This window comes from Cherax quadricarinatus, chromosome 56 (genome assembly GCF_038502225.1).
Source record: "Cherax quadricarinatus isolate ZL_2023a chromosome 56, ASM3850222v1, whole genome shotgun sequence".
NCBI lineage: Eukaryota > Metazoa > Arthropoda > Malacostraca > Decapoda > Parastacidae > Cherax > Cherax quadricarinatus.
The window spans coordinates 534,554-555,907 of NC_091347.1; the positions used below are offsets into that span (position 1 = coordinate 534,554).

Below are 21,354 nucleotides of genomic sequence, written 5' to 3' on the forward strand. Positions count from 1 at the left end.
CTTGCACTAGACCACCTTTCTGCCAGTAGTTGCTTATATCTCACCCAAACTTCCTCCTCCCTTAGTTTATACACTTTCACCTCTCTCTCTTACTTGTTGCCATTTTCCTCTTGTACCATCTACCTCTTACTCTAACTGTAGCTACAACTAAATAATGATCTCGTATATCAGTTGCTCCTCTATAAACATGTACATCCTGGAGCCTACCCATCAACCTTTTATCCACCAATACATAATCTAACAAACTATACTTTCATTACGTGCTATATCACACCTTGCATGTTTGTTTATCCTCTTTTTCATAAAATATGTATTACTTATTACCAAACCTCTTTTTACACAAAGCTCAATTAAAGGCTCCCCATTTTCATTTACCCCTGGCACCCTAAATTTACCTACTACTCCCTCCACAACATTTTTACCCACTTTAGCATTGAAATTCCCAACCACAAGTACTCTCACACTTGGTTCAAAACTGCCCATGCATTCACTCAACATTTCCCAAAATCTCTCTCTCTCTCTCTCCTCTACACTTCTCTCTTCTCCAGGTGCATATACGCTTACTATAACCCATTTTTCACAGCCAACCTTTATTTTACCCCACATAATCCTTGAATTAATTCATTTATACTACCTCTTTTCCTGCCATAGCTTATCCTTCAACATTACTGCTACTCCTTTTTTAGCTCTAACTATAACTGAAACCCCTGACCTAATCCCATTTATTTCTCTCCACTGAAACTCTCCCACCACCTTCGGCTTTGTTTCACTTTAAGCCAGGACATCGAGCTGCTTCTCATTCATAACATCCACACTCATCTCTTTCTTATTATTTTCACAACATCCATGCACATTCAGACATCCCACTTTGACAATTTTCTTCTTATTCTTTTTAGTAATCTTTACAGAAAAAGGGGTTACTAGCCCATTGTTCCTGGCATTTTAGCTGACTTTTACGACACACATGACTTACGGAGGAAAGAGTCACTCTGTTTGACTTTTTTGGGTTATCCTAGGTACTTTACACACATGCTGCTATGTATGATAATCTATATAACTGTATTTGTGTATACCTGAATAAACTTACTTCCCCATGGATATAAAAGGGAAAGTAATAAGAAACAAGAACTATTAAGATAAAATCAAAGAAAACTCTGATGTGTGTGTATAAATGAACGTGTACATGTATGTGTAGTGTGACAGTGTAAGTAGAAGCAGCAAGACGGGTACCTGTCATCTTAACCCATTGATTGTCGCAACCCCTGAGGTGTATCCTGGTGTCGCAAAATTTCCCCCAAAATTATTTTTTTTCTTATGAAATGATAGAGAATCTTTTCCCGATTGTAATGACACCAAAAGAACGAAATTTGATGGAAAAATTATGGAATTACACTCTCGTGAAGTTAGCGACCTCGGCGATATTTATGAATCGGCGATTTTGCCCACTTTGAGCCCTATTTTTGGCTAATTCCATTGTTCCAAGTTGACCAAATTCATAGCTATTTCTTTAGAACTCCTGTTTTTCTATCGACTGTGTACAAGAAACTGCCCATTTACCGATTTCAATTACGCAATAACGTGGTCAGAAGTTTGCATTTTTGCCAATTTCACGAAAATTAAAACATATGACAATTTCAAAATAGGGTCCAGAATGAACAATGCAGACATTCCTGGCTCTAAAATAACATTATCTTTGTTCATGAGTCACGTCTCCAGGCCCCTCCGATATTACTCTTGCTTTCTATTTTGAATTTTTATTCAAACAAAAAATAGAAGATTTACTGTTATGCAGACTACTGCAATATGGTAATAATTGTATAAATAATGTCAACCCATTCATGACTGCATATTAGAATGGCTGCTTGGACATTTATTGGAAAATGACATCATTTGTTTACTTTTGAACATCGGCAAAAATGAAACATTTCCCCTACTTTCAGCTCCATTTCAAGGTTCTTTTCATAGTAAAACCAATCAAAATTACCTCTATTTCTATATCTTCTCCACTGTATCAAATGAGACCAAGAAAAGGAGAATACAACCATAAATATACTATACGAAAATAGACCACAAAGTCGGCACTTTAATTAAAAAAAAAACGGAGTTTTTTTTTTTTCTCATTATGCACTGCGTGCTGCAGGATTTTTTTTAAATGGTGCACACTAACCACACAGACCTATTCTCTCATACGCAGGCCTACCAGCTTTCTCCTGCTTGATTTGAAGCCGCTAGAATTTACGAGTATATATACGTCCAAAACGGTGGCTCATAAGACGTATATATACGACCAAAACAGTCAAAGGGTTAAGAACATAAGAAAGGAGGAGCACTGCAATAGGCCTGTTGGCCCATACTAGGCAGGTCCTTCACAAATCCAACCCACTAACAGCATAACTGCTACACAAGCAATAAGCTTTGATAATCCTATGTGCAAGCCCGATTCAAATCCAGCCCCTCTCACTCATGTATTTATCCAACCTAAATTTGAAACTACCCAAGGTTTTAGCTTCGATCACCCTACTAGGCAGACCGTTCCACTCATCAGCTACCCTATTACCAAACCAATACTTTCCTATATCCTTTCGAAATCTAAACTTGTCTAATTTGAATCCATTATTGTGGGTTCTGTCCTGGAGGGACATCCTCAAAACATTATTTATATTCCCTTTGTTAATACCCATCTTCCACTTACACACTTCGATCATGTCTCCCCTCACTCTTCGTCTTACAAGTGAATGTAATTTAAGGGATTTCAATCTCTCTTCATACGGAAGATTTCTAATGCAATGAATTAATTTTGTCATTCGTCGCTGAATGTTTTCAAACGAATTTATATCCATTCTGTAAAATGAAGACCAGAACTGAGCTCCATAATCTAGGTGAGGCCTTATTAATGACGTATAAAGCTGAAGTATAACCGCTGGACTTCTGTTGCTTACACATCTTCATATAAATCCCAGCAATTTATCCGCCTTATTACACACGCTTAGGCACTTCTGTGTTGGTAAAGGTTGCTGCTTACCATAACCCCCAAATCCTTTTCGCATTCTGTACGGCTAAGTTCAACATTATTAAGCTGGTAGGTGCTAGGGTTATGAACATTTCCGAGCTTTAGAACTTTACATTTATCTACATTGAATTGCATCTGCCACTTTTCTGACCATGAACTGAGTTTGTCTAAATCCTCCTGAAGTTCCGAGACATCAACGTCTGAATCGATTGTCCTACCTATCTTTGTGACATCAGCAAATCTGCTTATCTCACTAGTAATTCCCTCATCAAGGTCATTTATATATATTATAAACAACAATGGGCCTAAAACTGATCCCTGTGGAACACCACTTGTTACAGATCCCCACTCAGATTTAACCCCATTTATGCACACCCTCTGCTTCCTATTAGTGAGCCATGACTCGATCTATGACAGCACTTTTCCCCCAATGCCATAAGCTGCCACTTTCTTCAACAGTCTCTGATGTGGTACTCTATCAAAAGCCTTACTAAAGTCTAAATAAACAACATCGAAGTCTTTATCATGATCAACGGCCTCAAAAGCCTTACTGAAGAAAGTTAATAAATTAGTTAGGCAGGAACGACCCTTGGTGAATCCATGTTGAGTATCATTAATCAAATTATACCTATCGAGATGGCTTCTTATATTATCAGCTATAATTGACTCTAGTAATTTGCCTACAATTGATAACAGGCTTATTGGGCAGTAATTTGACGGTAACGATTTGTCTCCTGCTTTAAAAACAGGAATTACATTAGCCATCTTCCACATATCAGACACTACACCTGTTTGAAGAGATAAATTAAAAATGTTAGTTAAAGGTTCACAGAGTTCCATTTTGCATTCCTTAAGAACCCTTGAAAAAAGCTCATCAGGACCGGGCAATTTATTTTGCTTCAAACGGTCTACCTGTTTGATAACCATTTCACTAGTGACTGATATCACGTAATTTATCTTCTTCAGGCCCACTAAACAACCTAATCTTGCATGTTGTTAGGTGAGACACATATGCAACAGTTAGGTATCTTTATTTTGAAACGTTTCGCCTACACAGTAGGCTTCTTCAGTCGAGTACAGAAAAGTTGATAGAAGCAGAAGAGACTTGAAGATGATATAATCAGTCCATCACCCTGAAAGTTTTGAGGTGGTCAGTCCCTCAGTCTGGAGAAGAGCATTGTTCCGTAGTCTGAAACAATATGGAGTTGAAGTGACAGGATGGAGCCTTATATAGCGCCAAGAGGTGAGACGTAGGTCACTAGTAGAGGTAAGAACTCAGATGTTGGGACGTCAGGTCCCTCTCAAATCCAGTCCCTCCAGACTGAGGGACTGACCACCTCAAAACTTTAAGGGTGATGGACTGATTATATCATCTTCAAGTCTCTTCTGCTTCTATCAACTTTTCTGTACTCAACTGAAGAAGCCTACTGTGTAGGCGAAACGTTTCAAAATAAAGATACCTAACTGTTGCATATGTGTCTCACCTAACAACCTGTCGGTATTTTATACCATTTTAATGTCTAATCTTGCATATTTATGAGACAGACAAAAGACACCAGCAATCCTACCATCATGTAAAACAATTACAGGCTTTTGTTTTACACTCACTTGGCAGGAAGGTAGTACCTCCCTGGGTGGTTGCTGTCTACCAACTTAAATTTGAAACTACCCAAGGTTTTAGCCTCGATAACCCTACTAGGCAGACTGTTCCCACTCATGAACTACCCTATTTCCAAACTAATACTTTCCTGTATCCTTTCTAAATCTAAACTTATCTAATTTGAAGCCATTACTGCAGGTTCTCTCTTGGAGAGATATCCTCAAGACCTTATTTATATCCCCTTTATTAATACCCAGAAGAACGGGAGTAAATTCTTGGGTAGCTCTGGGTAGAGTCGTTTTGATTAGGACCTGCCTTGTATGGACCAGTAGGCCTTTTTCAGTGTTCCTCCATTCTTATGTTCTTAGTTCTGATAAGGAAGCACCTGCCTTGTATGGACCAGTAGGCCTTTTTCAGTGTTCCTCCATTATGTTCTTAGTTCTGATAAGGACCTGCCTTGTATGGGCCAGGAGGCCTTCTGCAGTGTTCCTCCATTCTTATTTTCTTATAACAACATAAGAAAGGAGGAACATTGCAGCAGGCCTGTTGGCCCATACTAGGTAGGTCCTTTACAATCCATCCCACTAACAAAATATTTCCCCAACCCAATTTTCAATGCCACCCAAGAAATAAGCTCTGATAACTCTATCCACTCATATGCAAGTCCCACTCAAATCCAACCCCTCTCACTCATGCATTTATCCAACTTAAATTTGAAACTACCTAAGGTTTTAGCCTCAATAACCCAACTAGGCAGACTGTTCCACTCATCAACTACCCTATTTCGAAACCAATACTTTCCTATATCCTTTCTAAATCAAAACTTGTCTAATGTGAATCCATTACTGAGGGTTCTCTCTTGTAGAGAACCCTCAGGAAGGGGTTGTTAGGACTTTAAACTAGGATTAGTTAGAGGTATGGGTTTAGAAATGATAAATAATGAGTATGAATATATTGACTTATGCTCTGATATTAAGAATCTTAACAGTAACTGTCATGGAGTAACTCTGGGTAATGATAATTTCAGAAATTGTGTAAAAACAAAGATGAATAGGAAAAATGTGCAGAAGAAAAAACATATGATGGTATTTTATGCTAACAGTCGAAGTGCAAGAAATAAGATTAATGAACTATGTTTGGTGGCATGTGCTGGGAACTTTGATATCATTGCATTAACTGAAACGTGGTATGATTTAAAGAGTCGGGATATGATAGCTGAGTGTAATATTCAAGGGTTTAAGTTGTTCCATGTGGATAGATGTAATGGGAAGGGGGGAGGAGTTGCATTATATGTTCGAGAAAATATTAATTGTTGCATAAAATCAGGTATAAAAATAGATGGAACAGTAACAGAATCTGTTTGGGTCGAGTTTGTAGAGGGTCAAGAAAAACTAATTCTAGGTGTAATATACCGACCTCCAGGCTTGGATCACGATAGAGGGAGACTTCTTTGGGACGAAATTGTTAGGGCTTCTAGACACAATAACATGATGATTGTAGGGGATTTTATCTTTAGTCAAATTGACTGGAATTCTTTGACAGGTAATCTAGAATCCAGTGACTTTATGGAAACAGTTCAGGACTGTTTTCCGAAGCAGTGCGTAACAGAGCCTACCAGGGGTAATAATTTGCTAGACCTAGTCTTGTCAAATAAGGAAACACTCCTAAATAATCTGGAGATCACTGAAGAGCTTGGCACAAGTGATAACAAATCCATCAATTTTAGCATTAACTGGGAATGCAAGAATAATGATAACACAGTAAAAATCCGATTTCCATTCTGCCGATTATAATGGACTTAGGGAACACCTGTCTAATCTTGATTGGGGTTATCTAGCTAACGATTTTATTGACGATGATCATACTTATGATTATGAAGGGATCTGCTTTTATGATTTTTTTCTTAAAAATGTACACCGTGCCAAGAGTATATACATTCCCCAGAGAGAAATTAGGTCTAATAATAACAATCCCAAATGGGTTAACAGGAGGCTAAAACATCTATTAGGGAAGAAAAGGGGAATTTATAGGCACATCAGAAGAGGAGAGGTTAACCTTACTGACCAATATGTTTAGCTTAAGAGAGAAGTAAAAAAGGGGGTTAGAAAGGCTAAACATGACTATGAAATTAGAGTTGCTAATGAATCAAAGACTAATCCAAAGGGGTTCTTTCAAGTGTATAGGACGAAGGTGAAGGAAAAAGTGGGACCTCTGAAAATTGGGAATGGACAGCTGACAGATAACAAACTGGAAATGTGTTCCTTATTTAATGGCTATTTTTTGTCAGTTTTTACACAGGAAGATGTAAATGAGATTCCAGTAATTAACAATTATTTAGTTCCTGATGAATTTAAATTAACTAATATTACTGTCACGAGGGAAATGGTTATTAAACAGATAGACAAACTGAAGTAAAATAAGTCCCCGGGACCCGATGAGCTGTTTTCCAGGGTACTTAACCCTTTCAGGGTCCGTCCCGTAGATCTACGGCTTTACGTTCAGGGTCCAAACCGTAGATCTACGTCATGAGCTCAGCTCACTCTGATAAACTGTGAGTGGTAAATTTGGGCCTAGATATGAGAGAATACAACTATGTGGTATGTGTGCACCACATAAAACAAATCCTGCAGCACACTGTGTATAATGAGAGAAAAAAAAAACTGAGACCGTGATTTTCGATTAAAACAGCGACTTTGCAGTGTTTTTTCGTATGTTTTTTATAGTTGTATTTGTGATTTCTTGGTCTCATTTGATCGAATGGAAGAAATATTACAGAAATAGAGATAATTTTGATTGGTTTTAGCACGGGAAATGGCTTGAAACTGAGCTCAAAGTGGCAGAAATGTTAAATTTTTGCCGATGTTCAAGAGTAAACAAACGACCTCACACGTCTAATACACACCAGCTGGTGGGTCTAATATACATTCACAAATGTGGTGATGATATTTATACAATTATTACAATATTGCATAACAGTAAATCTTCTATTTTTTGGTGTGAATAAAAATTCATTATGTGAATAAAAAATCAAAATGGAATTTATTTGTAAAGCTTCAAAACATAACTAATGAACAGAGGAAATGGTAGTTTAGTGCCAGGAATACCTACATTATTTATTCTGGACCCTATTTTGAAATTGGAATATTTTGAACTTTGTGTTAAATTGGCCAAATCACCAATTTCCAGTCACTTTATTTTGTAATTGAAACAGTTGACTTGGCGATTTCTTGTGCTCAATCGATAGAACAGAAGTAATACTAGTGAAATAGCTAAGAATTTGGTCGACTGGAATAATGTAATTGACTTAAAATGGGAGTCAAAGTCGGCAAAATCGCCGATTCGTAAATATCACTGACACATCAAAATTCACGAGAGCATAATTTTGTCAATTTTCCATCAAATTTCGTACTTTTTGTTTTATTACATTCGCAAAAAGATTCTCTACCATTTCATAATAAAAAAATAAAAAAAAAATTTCTTGAAAATTCTTGGACACTGGGGCACCACTTCAGATTTTGGCCTTGGACCCTGAAAGGGTTAAGGAATGCAAGATGGAGCTTAGTCAGCCATTAACGAGTGTGTTTAATGCGTCCCTCCTTACCGGTGTTGTGCCAGAGTTCTTGAAGATGGTTAATGTGGTTCCTATATTCCTTCAAATTACCGTCCAATATCAAATTGGGGAGGAGGGGTATGGAAGAAGTGAATGTTTTCAGATACAGTGGACCCCCGCATAACGGACGCCTTGCATAGCGGACAATCCGCATAGCGGACGCTTTGATCGCTAAAATTTTGCCCCGCATAGCGCCCAAAAACCCGCTCAGCGGCCTTCGTCCGAGACGCGTCCAATGTGCGGCCTGAGCCACGCTCACATGTTCCGCGGGTGGCATTGTTTACCAGCCAGCCTCCGCGGTAACATCCAAGCATACAATCGGAACATTTTGTATTATTACAGTGTTTTTGGTGATTTTTTTCTGGAAAATAAGTGACCATGGGCCCCAAGAAAGCTTCTAGTGCCAACCCTACAGCAATAAGGGTGAGAATTACTATGGAGATGAAGAAAAAGATCATTGATAAGTATGAAAGTGGAGTGCGTGTCTCCGAGCTGGCCAGGTTGTATAATAAACCCCAATCAACCATTGCTACTATTGGTGGTACAGCTGCTGCTGCTGCTGTATCACCGTCAGCTGCTGCTGCACTGTCAGCTGCTGCTGCTGTACCACCGTCAGCTGCTCCTGCTGCTGTAGTACCGTCTGCTGCTGCTGTAGCATCATCTGCTGCTGCTGTAGCATCGTCTGCTGCTGCTGTAGCATCGTCTGTTGCTGCTGTAGCATCGTCTGTTGCTGCTGTACCACCGTCAGCTGCTGCTGCTGCTGTAGCATCGTCTGCTGCTGCTGCTGCTGCTGTAGCATCGTCTGCTGCTGCTGTAACATCGTCAGTTGCTGCTGTAGCATCGTCTGCTGCTGCTGTAGCATCGTCTGTTGCTGCTGTAGCATCGTCTGCTGCTGCTGCTGCTGTAGCATCGTCTGCTGCTGCTGTAACATCGTCAGTTGCTGCTGTAGCATCGTCTGCTGCTGCTGTAGCATCGTCTGTTGCTGCTGTAGCATCGTCTGCTGCTGCTGTAACATCGTCAGCTGCTGCTGCTGCTGCTGCTGTAGCACCGTTGTTGGTGTGGCTTATTGAGAATACCAAGAAACAATTAACCCCAGAGGATTTGCCACCCAGGATAGCCCAAAAAAGTCAGTGTCATCGAAGACTGTCTAACTTATTTCCATTGGGGTCCTTAATCTTGTCTCCCAGGATGCAACCCACACCAGTCGACTAACACCCAGGTGAACAGGGAAAATGCCTGGAACTAGTGCTCATATTGGTGAATTTAGAGCCAGCAAAGGTTGGTTTGAGAGATTTAAGAATCGTAGTGACATACACAGTGTGATAAGGCCTGTTCTGGAAGAAAATACCAAACAGGACCTACAGTACTCAGGAGGAAAAGGCACTCCCAGGACACAGTGTCTCATCAGTCATTGCTGCATCTTCAATAAATTTAAGTGTCATTTATTCTTCATTTAGTAGAGTAGTACATGCACAATATATATTGTGCATGTACTACTCTACTATTGTGCATGTATCCTTCTCTTTGTGTGTAGGAAAATGTATATTTCATGTGGTAAAATTTTTTTTTTCAAACTTCTGGGTGTCTTGCACGGATTAATTTGATTTCCATTATTTCTTATGGGGAAAATTCATTCACATAGCGAACATTTCGCATAACAGCCAGCCCTCTTGCACGGATTAAGGTCGCTATGCGGGGGTCCACTGTACTTGGGAGTTGACGTGTCGGCAGATGGGTTTATGAGGGATGAGGTTAATCATAGAATTGATGAGGGAAAAAAGGTGAGTGGTGCATTGAGGTATATGTGGAGTCAAAAAACGTTATCTATGGAGGCAAAGAAGGGAATGTATGAAAGTATAGTAGTACCAACACTCTTATATGGATGTGAAGCTTGGGTGGTAAATGCAGCAGCGAGGAGACGGTTGGAGGCAGTGGAGATGTCCTGTCTAAGGGCAATGTGTGGTGTAAATATTATGCAGAAAATTCGGTGTGGAAATTAGGAGAAGGTGTGGACTTAATAAAAGCATTAGTCAGAGGGCAGAAGAGGGGTTGTTGAGGTGGTTTGGTCATTTAGAGAGAATGGATCAAAGTAGAATGACATGGAAAGCATATAAATCTATAGGGGAAGGAAGGAGGGATAGGGGTCATCCTCGAAAGGGTTGGAAAGAGGGGGTAAAGGAGGTTTTGTGGGCAAGGGGCTTGGACTTCCAGCAAGCGTGCATGAGCGTGTTAGATAGGAGTGAATGGAGACGAATGATACTTGGGACCTGACGATCTGTTGGAGTGTGAGCAGGGTAATATTTAGTGAAGGGATTCAGGGAAACCGGTTTTTTCATATAGTCGGACTTGAGTCCTGGAAATGGGAAGTACAATGCCTGCACTTTAAAGGAGGGGTTTGGGATACTGGCAGTTTGGAGGGATATGTTGTGTATCTTTATACATATATGCTTCTAAACTATTGTATTCTGAGCACCTCTGCAAAAGCAGTGATAATGTGTGAGTGTGGTGAAAGTGTTGAATGATAATGAAAGTATTTTCTTTTTGGGGATTTTCTTTCTTTTTTGGGTCACCCTGCCTCGGTGGGAGACGGCCAACTTGTTGGGGGAAAAAAAAAAAACCTGACATCTATAGTGGGCAAGTTATTAGAATCAATTATAGCTGACATTATTAGAAGTCACCTTGAAGAGCATAACTTGATAAATGACTCTCAGCATGGATTCACGAGAGGTCGTTCCTGCCTGACAAATTTACTGACGTCCTTCAATAGAACATTTGAGGCAGTTGACAGTGATAAAGAACATGATATTGTTTATTTAGATTTTAGTAAAGCCTTTGATAGAGTACCTCACGAGAGGCTCTTAAGAAAAGTGGCAGCTCATGGTATAGGAGGTAAAGTTCTAGCATGGATAGAGGCATGGCTTACCAATAAAAAGCAGAGAGTTACCATTAATGGAGTGAAATCTGAATGGGGATTAGTCACTGGTGGCATTCCACAAGGATCAGTTTTAGGCCCTCTCCTGTTCATAATTTACATTAATGACCTTGATGAAGGGATTACGAGTGACACGAGTAAGTTTGCTGATGATACAAAGATAGGTCGTATAATTCATTCTGAGGAGGATAGCAATGAGCTGTAGGAGGATTTAGACAAATTAATGTCTTGGTCTGAAAAATGGCAGATGAAGTTCAACGTGGATAAGTGTAAGGTACTAGCCCTTGGTAATGAAAATAACCCTCGAAGCTATAATCTAGGTGAAGTAGAGCTTGATCATACAGAATGTGAAAAAGACTTGGGAGTCATGGCAAGCAGAAATCTAAAGCCAAGACAGCAGTGCCTTAGTGTGTGCAACAAGGCTAACAGATTACTTGGATTTATCTCAAGAAGTGTAAGTAACAGAAGTCCAAAAGTTATTTTACAGCTCTATATACCACTGGTGAGGCCTCATTTAGATTATGCTGCTCAGTTTTGGTACCCTTACTACAGGATGGATATAGATTCATTAGAGAACATACAGAGAAGAATGACTAAAATGATTTACTGTGTAAGGAATCTCCTGTATGAAGATAGACTTAAAGCCTTAAATCTCCACTCTCTGGAGAGACGTAGAATGAGGGGAGATATCATTGAAGTGTATAAGTGGATGACGGGCATAAACAAGGAGATATTAATAAAGTACTGAGGGTGTCAAACCAGGTAAGAAATAATGGATTTAAGATGGATAAATTTAGATTTAGAAAGGACATAGGTAAATACTGGTTTTCTAACAGAGTTGTAGATGCGTGGAACAATCTTCCCAGTTGGGTGATAGAGGCTAGGACCTTGGGTGGCTTTAAGAAGAGATTGGACAAATATATGAGTGGGAGGGGCTGGGTCTGATTGGTGTAATTGGGTATGGGATTCATTTCTTGGGTAGCTTTAGGTAGAGGTCGTTTTGATAAGGACCTGCCTCGCATGGGCCAGTAGGCCTTCTACAGTGTTCCTCCATTCTTATGCAGAGATATCCTCAAGACCTTATTTATATCCCCTTTATTGATACCCATTTTCCACTTACACACTTCAATCGTGTCTCCCCTCATTCTTCGCCTAAAAAGTGAATGTAATTTAAGGGTCTTCAATCTTTCTCCATAAGGAAGACTTCTAATGCTATGTATTAATTTTGCCATTCTACGCTGAATGATTTCTAACGAATTTATGCCCATTCTGTAATATGGAGACCAGAACTGAGCTGCGTAATCTAGGTGAGGCCTTACTAAAGATGTTTATTATTATTTTTTATTATCACACTGGCCGATTCGAACCAAGGCAGGGTGGCCCGAAAAAGAAAAACTTTCACCATCATTCACTCCATCACTGTCTTGCCACAAGGGTGCTTTACACTACAGTTTTTAAACTGCAACATTAACACCCCTCCTTCAGAGTGCAGGCACTGTACTTCCCATCTCCAGGACTCAAGTCAGGCCTGCCGGTTTCCCTGAGCCCCTTCATAAATGTTACTTTGCTCACACTCCAACAGCACGTCAAGTATTAAAAACCATTTGTCTCCATTCACTCCTATCAAACACGCTCACGCATGCCTGCTGGAAGTCCAAGCCCCTCGCACACAAAACCTCCCTTACCCCCTCCCTCCAACCTTTCCTAGGCCGACCCCTACCCTGCCTTCCTTCCACTACAGACAGATACACTCTTGAAGTTATTCTGTTTCGCTCCATTCTCTCCACATGTCTGAACCACCTCAACAACCCTTCCTCAGCCCTCTGGACAACAGTTTTGGTAATCCCGCACCTCCTCCTAACTTCCAAACTACGAATTCTCTCCATTATATTCACACCACACATTGCCCTCAGACATGACATCTCCACTGCCTCCAGCCTTCTCCTCGCTGCAACATTCATCACCCATGCTTCACACCCATATAAGAGCGTTGGTAAAACTATACTCTCATACATTCCCCTCTTTGCCTCCAAGGACAAAGTTCTTTGTCTCCACAGACTACTAAGTGCACCACTCACCCTTTTCCCCTCATCAATTCTATGATTCACCTCATCTTTCATAGATCCATCCGCTGACACGTCCACTCCCAAATATCTGATCCTAATCTTTTTGTTATCCTCATAACCTTACTCTTTCCTGTATTCACTTTTAATTTTCTTCTTTTGCATACCCTACCCAATTCATCCACCAATCTCTGCAACTTCTCTTCAGAATCTCCCAAGAGCACAGTGTCATCAGGAAAGAGCAACTGTGAGAACTCCCACTTCATGTGCGATTCTTTATCTTTTAACTCCACGCCTCTTGCCAAGACCCTCGCATTTACTTCTCTTACAACCCCATCTATAAATATATTAAACAACCACGGTGACATCACACATCCTTGTCTAAGGCCTACTTTTACTGGGAAATAATTTCCCTCTTTCCTACATACTCTAACATGAGCCTCACTATCCTCGTAAAAACTCTTCACTGCTTTCAGTAACCTACCTCCTACACCATACACCTGCAACATCTGCCACATTGCCCCCCTATCCACGCTGTCATACGCCTTTTCCAAATCCATAAATGCCACAAAGACCTCTTTAGCCTTATCTAAATACGTACTGTTCATTTACATATTTCACTGTAAACACCTGGTCCACACACCCCCTACCTTTCCTAAAGCCTCCTTGTTCATCTATCCTATTCTCCGTCTTACTCTTAATTCTTTCAATAATAACTCTACCATACACTTTACCAGGTATACTCAACAGACTTTTTTTTTTTTTTTTCAATAAGTTGGTCGTCTCCCACCGAGGCAGAGTGACCCAAAAAAGAAAGAAAATCCCCAAAAAGAAAATACTTTCATCATCATTCAACACTTTCACCACACTCACACATTATCACTGCTTTTGCAGAGGTGCTCAGAATACAACAGCTTAGAAGCATATACGTATAAAGATACACAACATATCCCTCCAAACTGCCAATATCCCAAACCCCTCCTTTAAAGTGCAGGCATTGTACTTCCCATTTCCAGGACTCAAGTCCGACTATATGAACATAACCGGTTTCCCTGAATCCCTTCACTAAATATTACCCTGCTCACACTCCAACAGATCGTCAGGTCCCAAGTATCATTTGCCTCCATTCACTCCTATCTAACACGCTCATGCATGCTTGCTGGAAGTCCAAGCCCCTAGCCCACAAAACCTCCTTTACCCCCTCTTTCCAACCCTTTCGAGGACAACCCCTACCCCTCCTTCCTTCCCCTATAGATTTATATGCTTTCCATGTCATTCTACTTTGATCCATTCTCTCTAAATGACCAAACCACCTCAACAACCCCTCTTCTGCCCTCTGACTAATGCTTTTATTAACTCCACACCTTCTAATTTCCACACTCCGAATTTTCTCCATAATATTTACACCACACATTGCCCTTAGACAGGACATCTCCACTGCCTCCAACCGTCTCCTTGCTGCTGCATTTACCACCCAAGCTTCACATCCATATAAGAGTGTTGGTACTACTATACTTTCATACATTCCCTTCTTTGCCTCCATAGATAACGTTTTTTGACTCCACATATACCTCAACGCACCACTCACCTTTTTTCCCTCATCAATTCTATGATTAACCTCATCCTTCATAAACCCATCCACCGACACGTCAACTCCCAAGTATCTGAAAACATTCACTTCTTCCATACTCTTTGTCCCCAATTTGATATCCAATTTTTCTTTATCTAAATCATTTGATACTCTCATCACCTTACTCTTTTCTATGTTCACTTTCAACTTTCTACCTTTACACACATTCTCAAACTCATCCACTAACCTTTGCAATTTTTCTTTAGAATCTCCCATAAGCACAGTATCATCAGCAAAAAGTAACTGTGTCAATTCCCATTTTGAATTTGATTCCCCATAATTTAATCCCACCCCTCTCCCAAACACCCTAGCATTTTCTTCTTTTACAACCCCATCTATAAATATATTAAACAACCATGGTAACATTACACATCCCTGTCTAAGACCTACTTTTACTGGGAAGTATTCTCCCTCTCTTCTACACACCCTAACCTGAGCCTCACTATCCTCATAAAAGCTCTTTACAGCATTTAGTAACTTACCACCTATTCCATATACTTGCAACATCTGCCACATTGCTCCTCTATCCACTCTATCATATGCCTTTTCTAAATCCCCCTATAATTTTTGCACTCTCTTTTGTCCCCTTTGCCTTTATACAAAGGAACTATGCATGCTCTCTGCCAATCCCTAGGTACCTTACCCTCTTCCATACATTTATTAAATAATTGCACTAACCACTCCAAAACTATATCCCCACCTGCTTTTAACATTTCTATCTTTATCCCATCAATCCCGGCTGCCTTACCCCCTTTCATTTTGCCTACTGCCTCACGAACTTCCCTCACACTCACAACTGGCTCTTCCTCACTCCTACAAGATGTTATTCCTCCTTGCCCTATACACGAAATCACAGCTTCCCTATCTTCATCAACATTTAACAATTCCTCAAAATATTCCCTCCATCTTCCCAATACCTCTAACTCTCCATTTAATAACTCTCCTCTCCTATTTTTAACTGATAAATCCATTTGTTCTCTAGGCTTCCTTAACTTGTTAATCTCACTCCAAAACTTTTTCTTATTTTCAACAAAATTTGTTGATAACATCTCACCCACTCTCTCATTTGCTCTCTTTTTACATTGCTTCACCACTCTCTTAACCTCTCTCTTTTTCTCCATATATTCTTCCCTCCTTGCATCACTTCTACCTTGTAGAAACTTCTCATATGCTAACTTTTTCTCCCTTACTACTCTCTTTACATCATCATTCCACCAATCGCTCCTCTTCCCTCCCGCACCCACTTTCCTGTAACCACAAACTTCTGCTGAACACTCTAACACTACATTTTTAAACCTACCCCATACCTCTTCAACCCCATTGCCTATGCTCTCATTAGCCCATCTATCCTCCAACAGCTGTTTATATCTTACCCTAACTGCCTCCTCTTTTAGTTTATAAACCTTCACCTCTCTCTTCCCTGATGCTTCTATTCTCCTTGTATCCCATCTACCTTTTACTCTCAGTGTAGCTACAACTAGAAAGTGATCTGATATATCTGTGGCCCCTCCATAAACATGTACATCCTGAAGTCTACTCAACAGTCTTTTATCTACCAATGCATAATCCAACAAAGTACTGTCATTTCGCCCTACATCATATCTCGTATACTTATTTATCCTCTTTTTCTTAAAATATGTATTACCTATAATTAAACCCCTTTCTATACAAAGTTCAATCAAAGGGCTCACATTTTCATTTACACCTGGCACCCCAAACTTACCTACCACACCCTCTCTAAAAGTTTCTCCTACTTTAGCATTCAGGTCCCCTACCACAATTACTCTCTCACTTGGTTCAAAGGCTCCTATACATTCACTTAACATCTCCCAAAATCTCTCTCTCTCTTCTAATATAACCACTGAACTTCTGTTGTTTACACTTCTTGATATAAATCCCAGTGATCTGTTTGCTTTATTACGTACGCTATGTTCTTATAAGTGGGACCCTACTGTACCTAATAAAGTGGCCAATAACTGTATACTGTAATCCATACAGTATATGCATTACCTCCCACAATTTTCTCATATATCTATTCTCAACCTTATTCTTTTAATATCAACTAATTTTTTTTCCCCATTCATCATGGCTCTTAAGTCAACCCTTAACTTTTCAAATTCAACTTTGTTACACCACTCCTATGTTTACTAAACATTCCTCACGTACACTATCAAAAACTAAAAAAAAATGTAAATAGTACTTTTAAATTTACACCAAGGATATTTCTGCTTATTGCCTCAAGGAACATTCTGCAGTAAATACAGGGTTCATTTATATTTACATTTTGCATAATCTCTTGGATTTTTTAAAATTTTAAATATTCACATTACCTGTTTTCTATTATTATTGTGTACTAAATCAGAGAAGAGAATGTTGTTATGTCTTAGCCTCCTCTTAATGCTAACGAACATCTGGCCAGCTCTTTTGTTCACCACTCTTTCTTCAAACTGTTCATAAGTTTCATCATCTGCTTGCTCCTCCTAATAAAATAAAGAAAATGTATTATCATAAAATATCAATCTTGTACTACAGTGCGCATGCGCACACACGTGCACGCACACACACACACAGGCCAAGGAGTGAAAGGGAAGAACAGCTGGGTGCAGATGGAGAGGGTGATATGTCGAATGCTGAGGCACAACCATGCTATCAAGAGCCACTGGAAAAATCAAGGGAGAAAATGACCACATACAGGCAGGATCCAGAGTCACAGAGGGTGAGGCAATGGGAGGAGGAAAGGGCAAAATCAGTGTTTATCCATGGGCTTCAGGAGAGAGGAAAGCACACACACTGAAAGGCAGCAAGAAAGAAAGGAGATTGAGAAAAACATCACAGAAATAGGTGAAGAAGAGATGGACGAGATTGTAAATTTTCAGAGAATAGGGAGGTACTCGAAGGGGAGAAACCGACCGATCAAGCTGATTCTCAGGACGGAAACAGTGCGGAACAGGATCCTCCAAGAGAAACCACGGTTCAAATACTTGGAAGAGTACAAGGTGTTCCTAGACAGAGACAGAACACAAACAGAACGACAGCAGCTGAGGGAGAGGACAAAAAAAGCGAAAGGAGCTAGGAAAGGAGACAAGGATGGAACCAGCAGAGGTCAGTCAGAGCAGAACAGAGCAGCAAGGGCAAGCACACACACAACTATCCTCAGAACCCCACAACCTATCACACCATCCCAACACACACTACAATCCATACCCACAGCTTCCACCCAACACCGAGCTATAGAATCCCACAGTATGCTACCAGGTCTCCCACCCTCACAGGCCCCCCAAACCACAGTGTTGGAAAGGAAACTGAAGGTATGGTACACAAACGCTGATGGAATAACAAATAAGTGGGAGGAATGGCACGAAAGAGTCAAAGAGGCATCACCGGACATCATAGCTCTCACAGAAACCAAGCTTACAGGTATGATAACAGATGCCATCTTTCCAACGGGATACCAGATCCTGAGGAAAGACAGAGGGAACAGGGGGGGTGGAGGAGTAGCATTGCTGATCAAAAACCGATGGAATTTTGATGAGCTGGAGAGAGGAGACAGTGGAGAAGAAAGTGATTACATAGCAGGAACACTTCACTCTGGAGGTCCCAAGGTGGTAATAGCAGTGATGTATAACCCACCACAGAACAGCAGGAGGTCAAGGCAAGAGTACGATGAGAGCAATAGAGTGATGGTTGACACACTGGCTGCAGTGGCCAGAAGAGCTCATGCATGCAGGGCAAAGCTCCTGATCATAGGTGACTTTAACCACAAGGAGATCGATTGGGAGAACTTGGAGCCACATGGGGGCCAAGATACATGGAGGGCTAAGATGATGGAGGTGGTACTGGAAAACTTCATGTACCAACACGTAAGGGACACTACAAGAGAGAGAGGAGAGGATGAACCAGCAAGACTGGACTTAGTATTCACTTTGAGTAGTGCAGATATCGAGGATATCACATATGAAAGACCCCTTGGGGCCAGCGATCATGTGGTTTTAAGCTTCGAATACACAGTAGAGCTACAAGTGGAGGGAGAAGCAGGAAGGCCAGGACAAATGAAGCCAAACTACAAGAAAGGGGACTACATGGGAATGAGGAACTTCCTGAACGGGGTTCAGTGGGACAGAGAACTGGCAAGGAAGCCAGTTAATGAGATGATGGAATATGTAACAACAATGTGCAAGGAGGCTGAGGAGAGATTTGTACCCAAGGGTAACAGGAATAATGAAAAAGCCAGGATGAGCCCATGGTTCACCCAAAGGTGCAGGGAGGCAAAAACCAAGTGTGCTAGGGAATGGAAGAAATATAGAAGGTAAAGAACCCAAAGAATAAGGAGAGCAGTCGTAGAGCCAGAAACGAATATGCACAGATAAGAAGGGAGGCCCAAAGACAATATGAAAACGACATAGCAGCGAAAGCCAAATATGACCCAAAACTGTTATACAGCCACATCAGGAGGAAAACAACAGTCAAGGACCAGGTAATCAGACTAAGGAAGGAAGGAGGAGAGACAACAAGAAATGACCGTGAAGTATGTGAGGAACTCAACAAGAGATTTAAAGAAGTGTTCGCAGAGGAGACAGAAGGGGCTCCAGAAAGACAGAGAGGTGGGGCACACAACTGAGGAAGAAGTGAAGAGGCTTCCGAGTGAGCTAGATACCTCAAAGGCAATGGTGCCAGATAACATCTCCCCATGGGTCCTGAGAGAGGGAGCAGAGGCACTATGTGTACCCCTAACAACAATATTCAATTAATCTATCAAAACAGGGAGATTGCCTGAGGCATGGAAGACAGCAAATGTAGTCCCAATTTTTAAAAAAGGAGACAGACATAAAGCACTAAACTACAGACCAGTGTCACTGAGAAAATCATGGAAAAGATTATCAGGAGAAGAGTGGTGGAACACCTAGAAAGGAATGATCTCATCAACAGCAGCTAACATGGTTTCAGGGACGGGAAATCTGTGTCACAAACCTACTGGAGTTCTATGACATGGTGACAGCAGTAAGACAAGAGAGAGAGGGGTGGGTGGATTGCATATTCTTGGACTGCAAGAAGGTGTTTGACACAGTTCCACACAAGAGATTAGTGCAAAAACTGGAGGATCAAGCAGGGATAACAGGGAAGGCACTACAAGGGATCAGGGTATACTTGTCAGGAAGACAGCAGCGAGTCATGGTACGGGGCGAGGTGTCAGAATGGGCACCTGTGACCAGCGGGGTCCCACAGGGGTCAGTCCTAGGACCAATGCTGTTTCTGGTATTTGTGAATGACATGACGGAAGGAATAGACTCTGCGGTGTCCCTGTTTGCAGATGACGTGAAGTTGATAAGAAGAATTCACTCGATCGAAGACCAGGCAGAACTTTAAAGGGATCTGCACAGGCTGCAGACCTGGTCCAGCAATTGGCTCCTGGAGTTCAATCCCACCAAGTGCAAAGTCATGAAGATTGGGGAAGGGCAAAGAAGACCGCAGAGTACAGTCTAGGGGGCCAGAGACTACAAACCTCACTCAAGGAAAAACATCTTGGGGTGAGTATAACACTAGGCACATCTCCTGAAGAGCACACCAACCAAATAATGGCTGCAGCATATGGGCGCCTAGCAAACCTCAGAACAGCATTCCGACATCTTAATAAGGAATCGTTCAGGACCCTGTACACCGTGTACGTTAGGCCCATATTGGAGTATGCGGCACCAGTTTGGAACCCACACCTAGCCAAGCACGTAAAGAAGCTAGAGAAAGTGCAAAGGTTTGCAACAAGACTAGTCCCAGAGCTAAGAGGTATGTCCTACAAGGAGAGGTTAAGGGAAATCAACCTGACGACACTGGAGGACAGGAGAGATAGGGGGGACATGATAACAACATACAAAATACTGAGAGGAATTGACAAGGTGGACAAAGACAGGATGTTCCAGAGACTGGACACAGTAACAAGGGGACACAGTTGGAAGTTGAAGACACAGATGAATCACAGGGATGTTAGGAAGTATTTCTTCAGCCACAGAGTAGTCAGTAAGTGTAATAGTTTGGGAAGACGTAGTGGAGGCAGGATCCATACATAGCTTTAAGCAGAGGTACGATAAAGCTCACGGTTCAGACAGAGTGACCTAGTAGCGATCAGTGAAGAGGCGGGGCCAGGAGCTTGGACTCGACCCCTGCAACCTCAACTAGGTGAGTAACTAGGTGAGTACGTACACACACACGTACACACACACGTACACACGTACACACACGTACACACGTACACACACACACAAAAAAAAAAAAAAAAAAAAAAAAAAAAAAAAAAAAAAAAAAAAAACTGATGACACTGGAGGGCAGGAGTGATGGGGGGAATATGATAATGACATAAAATACTGAGAGGAATTGACAAGATGGACAAAGACAGAAAGTTTCAGAGATGGGACACAAAAACAAGGGATCACAACTGGAAATTGAAAACATAGATGAGTCACAGGGATGTTAGGAAGTATTTCATCAGTCAAAGTTGTCAGGAAGTGGAAGTCTGGAAA

The 21,354-nt window shown here is 41.0% G+C and overlaps 1 protein-coding gene across 4 annotated transcripts in view; it reads right to left on the reverse strand.

Annotated features, from left to right (window-relative positions):
* vtd (RAD21 cohesin complex component verthandi) overlaps nt 1-21,354 on the reverse strand; it is an 81,650-nt gene that overhangs the window by 7,417 nt on the left and 52,879 nt on the right. For all 4 annotated transcript variants that reach the window (XM_070097003.1, XM_070097004.1, XM_070097001.1 and 1 more), the window contains one exon: nt 17,176-17,325. In XM_070097003.1, the coding sequence (XP_069953104.1) occupies nt 17,176-17,325 (150 nt within the window). The remainder of the gene's footprint in view (nt 1-17,175; nt 17,326-21,354) is intronic.